The following is a 7393-nucleotide window of genomic DNA, read 5'->3' as shown; positions in this document are numbered from 1 at the left end:
TCTATTTAGATCAAGAATAGGCACAGTAGTAAGGTAAGCAACCATTACATTCATTAGTCCTTGATTTCAGTTTGTACATTGCCTTTAGCAAAAGTTCCAATCCACCCTCCGGCACCTGTAAGACAAGCCACAAAACCCATCCTAGAAGCAAGGAAGTTAAACAACTAGCCAGTAGATCTAGCTTGTAAGACAGCTACTGCACTTTTCCCCTGCCCCCCTTTGTTTTTCCTGTCATCAGTTGCCTTTAAAGTACCTAGTTTTAGGATAGCAGACAAATGCAGCTCTTTAAAATATATCTTTTGTTCTTTAAAGGACAACTTTGCATTTCAGAAGAATTGTAAAGCCAGTTCAGGGAAACAGGGGCCATAGAACATAGTGGCAAAATCAGAAATCACAAGTCACACCCACGCACCCCTCTTGGATTCTCTGCCCTGCTTACATTTTCTTTTCCCCATCGATGAATCAGGAGGCAGAACTCACCACATTGTACTCTTACATTCGCCACTCTAATTACACAGGACATCCATTACAAGTACGAATTTTGTATTCTGTTCAGAACTGTCCAGGCGGCATCTGGATCAACTCTCCAAGGCCTGGTTTCTGAAACAGGATCGGAGACATGAACTGCATGGAAATAGGTACATCTCATGCAAATTAAAAAGTCTAAGTTCAGTAGGTTCTGCATCTCCAACGTTGTGCTACATGCGTCACTTCACATAACTATACTCACTCCTTTGGTGCCCCTGTGAGTAGGGAGTTACCCTATCGGCTTCAGTAGAAGCCTAACCTCAGTGCCGAGTACCAACTTAGAACATACCTTGGAGGTCCTGCTTTCCTTTACAGGTGGTCCATCTGTGTCATGTCACCCCCTCCAGTTAAAACCAAGAGAGAGATCAGCAGCTTAACCGGACCACTAACCACAACATGACATTTACACAAAGTTGGCAGGCACAGATATCTACAAGTTAATCCTAACTATCACCTTTTCTCAAACACAGAAGCAAGAAAGTCAGCCAGTGTGCTTAAACTCATCAGTAGCTGCTGCAGCTGCACGAAAAATAGATGTACACTCACAATACTGCATTTTTTCTTTAAGATGACAAGGTAACAAAGTAGACATGCAGAGTTCACACACACAAAAAGAAGGACTGAAGTTCTCAGGAAGCCCTTTATTAAGTTAAGGCATTAAAGGAGAAACTACTGTTATTCACCATGCTTCTCATCTTGAGGTGGTTCATACTGAGCCAGCTGTGGATTTAAAGAGAGGAATTTAGTTAGCTGCAACATTTCAGAGACACTTTCTACATTAAGAAGGGTAAGAAAACATTTGGTCTGGAAGTGTTCCATTTTTTGTGCATTTTAATCCATCACTGATATTTATGCGAGTATTTTCAAATCAGGCAACAAAGTAACCCTTCCCTCAAAACAACCATTTGTCACCTTGTATAATCATGCAGCTGTAACAAGGGGGCTTTTTAAATGCACTTTCAAGCATACAGGTCTTGCCCTTAGTTTTGCCCCTGTTTCTTGTTCTAGGTCTCATTAAGTAGTTTTCATCTCAAATAGCAGCTGACAATGATCAGTGCCTTATAAGCTTTGTTTTCACTGAAATATGATTAAATGAAACAGTCATTCTCATAGCAACAGTACCCAAACTAACATTTCCTGTTATCATTCTAGCTTTCGTTATGCTTTCTGGAGAGTATGGCTTACGGAATTATGCACTAAAGTATGACCTTTACTTGTAAAGTTATTTCCAAAGAAACATATGAAGGTGTTTACTTGACCTCAGTTACATTAAAGATAAGCTTAAGCTTCAGAAACAGTTCAAGCATTAGGACCGAGTCTCTGAAATATGCCAGTCCAGTATCCCCAATTAATATTCTTCCCCTCTCCTGCAAATTGCGGAGTAGGTTGAAAATAAACAGAGAACATAAAAAAATTGAAATACTTATGTGTTCCTCGTAGCAACACTAAATTACAGCAATCACTATGCCACTAACAAGAACCACTAAAATAGCACTTTGCCGTTCTTGTACATTTTACCACAGAAGATGGCCAGTACACAATCCAATATCAGTTTTCTTTTCCACAAAGGGCCTAATTATTGACTTCCTGTGCCCCACCCCACCCAAATACCTGACATTCTGACCAACAGATGTAAGGAAAAGAACAGATCTTCACAGATGAATGCAACAGAACACCACCTATTCGGACATGATTCAAGTTAACAATAAACACACAGTTAAAGGCATGTATTTTATGCTAGAGGACTGCTAAAAAGCGCTAAACGGCAGTGTTCTCCCTGCATTCTGTCCGTGTGAACTTCTACGGTATGTCAGAATGACAGGCAGAAGTGGTAGGGGAAAGAAAGGGAAAACCAAAAACATTAATAGTGGAAAACATGTAAGAGTTATCATCTGAAGGCTGAAGAAGGTGAAAGCACAAATAAACCCATGATTATGGAAAGGCTTACTTTCCTGGAACAAGTTTTGACTTCTTTTAAAGATTTCTTTAAACAAAGACCCAGGTTAGGTTACTCTGCTTTCATGTGTCTACTTACTATCGGTTGCATTTTTAAGTCGGCTACGCCGAGTGAACTGCTGGTCTATTGCTACTCCCCCTAAAATTCTGCTCTTTGCCATATTTCCTAGTAAGAAATAACAAACGTAGCTGTAAGGACTCACAGTGGGTAACAGAGAAGGAGGAGAATTGCTAGGACAGCAAGAGGGCACTCTAGACGGCAAAGACAAAGGGGTAATGTCCAAGAATCCCTTCTCCCAGAACTAAGGCGGGGTAGTTGTCTCCCAGTAAAAAACCCGTAGGGATGTTCATATATAACAGCCATCCTCTTCCAACAAACACATGAAAACCTGTAGCAGCACATAAGCTACTAGCTTATTAAGGTTCTCAAGGGTTTCCTTCTTCAGTGTTGTTAGGTTTACAGTCAGTGCCCTCTCGTAAGGGGAAGTTGTTCACATCTCAGAGCTGGTTCAGACAGCCTGCAGGTCCATTAAAGAATGGCTCTGCCTTAGCTAGCACTTCAGATCCACTGTTGTTGCAGTTAGCGGAATACCAGGGTCATTTTAGCTGAAAAATGCAAATTACTGTTCCACGTGGATACTAGTGCCTCCACTGGTAACATCCCACCACATGCAAGTCTGCACCAGGTCGCACAAACTAATATATAATACTCCTCCTTCAGTTTGCCTTTTGAAAGCCTTTATAATAGATACATTAGCTTTTTTCTTTTTCAAAACTCTTGCGGAAGCATGAGCTACGTAATTATCAGACAACTTAAACACATCCAGACAGGACTGAATGAAAGCGTGGGATTAGCCTCGATAACATATACTTCCACCAACTAAATAAAATCCCTAGTTTAGCAAAACTATTCTATGTTATAAAATATAAGAAGTGTCCCATAAAGAAAAATCTTGATTATGATGAATTCTATCAGCATTCCTCAGCCACGAGACTAAACAACACAACAACCTTTATCAGTTACTCTAATGGCAGAAACCTAGCTGTATTCTAAGTATTAAAGTAATCTTCCTGTTGTGTAATATGGAACTACTGAGGAACACTAAGTGGACTTTTACCTTGGTTTTCAGTTTTTTATTTTCTTCCAACACAGCTTCGTATTTTTCTTTCATCTCTGCCACTTCCAAGCGAAGTGCCTCTATTTCTGGATTCTCAGGAGCTGAAGCTCCCAGATGATGCTTCAGAAAGCTGAGATTTAGATGTTAAGCATTTTTTCAGTTAGATAGCATAACTGCATTTTAGTTTTAACACTTACAATGAAGTTAGTGACGCAATACATGTGACCAAAATTGCATTAAACCACTTAATATTACTACAGTGCTTTTCATTCTACAGGATGAAATTACAAAAAATAAGAAAGCTTTTCAAGTTCATTGGTATCTTCCTTAAAAAAAAAAAAGGAAAACAAGACATCAATACACACATGACAAAAATCTCATGTTTTACTACACCCCCTCTTGTTTTTCCTCTCTTAAACACAGAAGTTTTGAAGAGTTAAAAGGAATAACAAAAACAAATAGAAGCAATAGCCAAAAATTGAGGCTGCTTGAAAACAGCAAGAAACAAGAGACATAATTTTTTTCCCCTCTTATATTACTGACAAAAAAAAAAAAGTGTGAAGAAGCCAACTTCAGAAGCTGCAAATACTGTAAGTACTCAAATCTAATGCTGCAGGTCTAAGACATTCTGTAAAGGCCTATAACTTAACTTCATAATTGCTGGCATACTGATACGCACAGTTCTCTTGTGTCCTGTCAGACTTTTTTAGCTTGTAAGAATGCAATTATTAGCTAAAATGCATCCATAAAAGCCACATTCTCAATATAAGTCTTCTGAACAAGTCTCTCCAGTTCATCTACAAGTCAGAAGCAATACTGCTGTTTCATGTGAAGTCTCTACAAACAATTCACAGAAGAGAAAAAGGATACTCCAGTGCACTATTTGGTTTCTCTGGCTCTTCATATAAGGCTACCAACACTGCAAATAGAAAATATTCAACAATTGCAAGAAGTTCATGCAACTCTAGGTTTAAAAGCATGTACCAACAGTAAGAAGGCATACAGGTTGGATGCTACATTTATAGCACATTTTTCCATTTAACAAGATTTTCACCTGTATACTTTGACATAAAGAATAGGTCTGCTGCATAGGAGGAAACAGAGCATCCCACCCAGTAACAACTAGACAGAAGTTTTGTTGATCCCCTAACCACAGTCTCTGGCTACTTTAGCATGGAACACATACCAGCCTGGACAATTTTTACATATTCCACATGCAACCCTAGTATTGGCTTTCATCAGCAAAATTGAAATCCTAATTATTTTGAGACCCTCCCCTTCATAAACCATTACTTCACTTCCACTTAAGCTACATCTTTGAACCGCAGGACAACATGGCCACTTACATAACTTTCAGCATAAAAGCCAACCTCCATCAAACACCTACAGTTACAAAACTAAATGGCTACTGACAGAGCAGGTGACACTGATAATCTCTACGGACAGGGGCTCTAGCAGCCAACAGACTGCAGAGAGGTCAGGCACAAGCAGTAGTAACCTGACAGCTTAAGTAAAACTAGCCATATACTTAACAACTCCATGTCTGGAGAACTCAGTCACATAAATACTACTCAGAAAGTTCCCAAACATAACCACTCCCCCCTCCCCACAGGGGCACATACATGGCCATAGAAGACATCCACTTTCGTAAGTACCTAGATGCCCTTCTCTCAGTTTCAGATGTCTAAGCTGTGCAGCCAAATTGGTTTTAAGCTAAGCACCTAAGTTAAAAACAAAATTAGGATGCCACGCTGCTTGAAAGACTTGAAAGACTTGCCATCCCATAGGATGCTTAGTATCATGATAGAAAGAAAACAAACGGTACCCACACACCAGGCAGAGAGTCAGCACAGCACCTATTCGCTTAACATCCTAGACCTGATGCTCCCTCTTTAGACAGCAGATTTTTCAAGCAGGAGTATTAACAGATTTTCTCCACATATTATTGGACGGCTCTCAAAGAGACTTCAGAAAGATTTAAAAGATGCTAAGCCATACTGAAAGCCAAATTATGGCTCAAGTTTAGCATCATCATTTTCTCCACTACGATATGGATAGTCACTCTCACAAAACCTGCAGGTGCCTTAGTTTTAGGAAAAGCGCCAAGCTCTACTCAAGAAAGGGACTTTCTAAACCGAGTGTTTTTAAGAGCAAATTTGCTGTTATTTTGCCTCAAGCATTCACTTTCTCTGGAGAGCTCTGGCAGATAAACAGCCCCCGAGAAACACAGCTCTTTCCAAAAGCAAGCATAGAGAAGAGCACTCTGGCCGAGTACGAGAGGTGTCCAACACACCACGTACGGGGTAAGGCACCGCCTTCCCGTTCCTTACGTGTCTCTACCATTTCTGTTCCACACGCGTCTCTGACAATCGACCCGCACGAACCGCCGGGAAGGAGTTAACGCATCGCCGTTCACAGGCCCCGTTTCCAAAGAGGTCCTCCGCCCTCCCCCAGCGCGCACTGCCTCGCCGCCCAGCTCGGAGTCGGTTTCGGCTGCCGCAACACGTTTTCCGGGCGAGTTCTGCTGTCGGCCGCCACGCAGACTGAAGAGAAAGAGCGACCGGCTCGCCGAGGCGAGGCGGGGAGCCGGCGGAGAGGGCCGAGGGGCGGCCACACCACAGCCGTGCCAGGGCGGCAGCTACGCCGCGGGAGTGGGACGCCCCAAGCGGAACGACCTCCGCCCGCAGGAGCGCCCCAACAGCCGCCCACGGACCCCTCGGGCGGCACGACGCGGGCCGGAGACTTACCCTTGGTGAGCGTGTCCAGCACCCCCGACTTCTCCAGGTACCGGCGGAACTGCTCCCGCTTGGAGTCCGCGGCCTGAGGGAGGACGCCCACACGGTCAGATCGGCGGCGCCCTCCCCGCCGCCCCCCCCCCCCCCCCCCCCACCCCCCCGCAGCTGCGGAGGCGGCTCGTTGGACCAGGCCGGCCCCCCTCTCCGCCGCGCAGGCAGCACGAAGGGCCAAGCCGGTACCAGTCCGCGGCCTTCCCCTCCACGCAGACGACACGGTAAGCCGCACCAACCTCGCGCTGCCCCGGGCTGGCTGGCGGGCTCGCTCGCTCCCTCCTACCTTGTAATGCGCCATCTAACCCTCACCGCGCCTGCACCCAGTCTCGCGCCTGCGCCCCGCTCTTTCACGGCGCGAGGGCTTCCCAGCGATTACCATAGCGACGGGCGAGCAGCAACGCCCTCGGCCGCGCCCTGCGGGGGCGGGCGCCTCCCGCGGACGCAGCAGCGCTCCGCTGCTCTCGTTCCCCCGCAGGGCCCCTCGCGGACTCGATCCTCGCCCAAAGAAACGCCGAAGCCGGCGCCGTGCCCCCTTCCCCTAGCAGCTGGGGCCGTTGTCCCGCTCTGCCCTCCACTCTTCGCCAGGTACGGAAGTGCGTTTCGGACCCAGCGGTTCCGGGGCTCACCTCTGCCGGCCAGTGCCGTGCCCCCGGCTGGCCCGGGGGGCGCCGCGGCAGGCGGCCCCGGGGCTCCCCGGTGAGAGGGTGCGCTGCTGCGGCGGGAGCCGTGCGGACCGCGCGGCGGCAGAGCGCGTCCGGGCGGGAGCGGGGCCGTACGAGCAAGGTCTAGCATTCACTGTGCCTCCGAGCGGTGAAGTGCCGCTGCCCCTGGTACCGCGGCCTCCGGTCAGATCAGTTAACCGTCGCACTCGCGGCTCCAGTAGTAACTGGACCTGACTCAAAAATCACAGGAGAAAGCTGCAGCAAGCGGCAGCTGCGGAGTTGCCCACCCGAGGGGCTCCAGAGAGTTACACGCGGTGAAATCTTCTCATCGAAAAGAAAG

General features: G+C 46.1%; 1 protein-coding gene across 1 annotated transcript; it reads right to left on the bottom strand.

Annotated features, from left to right (window-relative positions):
- Positions 1-1149: 1149 nt before the first annotated feature.
- Positions 1150-6709, bottom strand: MYCBP (MYC binding protein). The gene is made up of 5 exons (XM_059830910.1): positions 6675-6709; positions 6350-6422; positions 4473-4521; positions 3603-3732; positions 1150-1248 (listed from the first exon to the last, which is right to left on the bottom strand). The coding sequence occupies exons 1-5, from the start codon at positions 6687-6689 to the stop codon at positions 1204-1206; spliced, it is 312 nt and encodes a 103-aa protein (XP_059686893.1). The 5' UTR covers positions 6690-6709; the 3' UTR covers positions 1150-1203.
- Between the last annotated feature and the right edge of the window lie 684 nt (positions 6710-7393).

The sequence above is a fragment of the Gavia stellata genome, chromosome 29, assembly GCF_030936135.1.
Source record: "Gavia stellata isolate bGavSte3 chromosome 29, bGavSte3.hap2, whole genome shotgun sequence".
In the NCBI taxonomy this organism is placed as follows: Eukaryota; Metazoa; Chordata; class Aves; order Gaviiformes; family Gaviidae; genus Gavia; species Gavia stellata.
This window is presented reverse-complemented; position numbering and strand designations above follow the sequence as displayed.

What these genes read in the sequence shown, in the direction of transcription:
- MYCBP (XM_059830910.1), bottom strand. An exon ending in GCTGGACACGCTCACCAAGG is followed by an intron (nt 4,522 to 6,349) that starts GTAAGTCTCCGG and finishes TTCTATTTGCAG; the next exon opens with TGTTGGTAGCCTTATATGAA. An exon ending in AAACCAAATAGTGCACTGGA is followed by an intron (nt 3,733 to 4,472) that starts GTATCCTTTTTC and finishes TCTAAATCTCAG; the next exon opens with CTTTCTGAAGCATCATCTGG.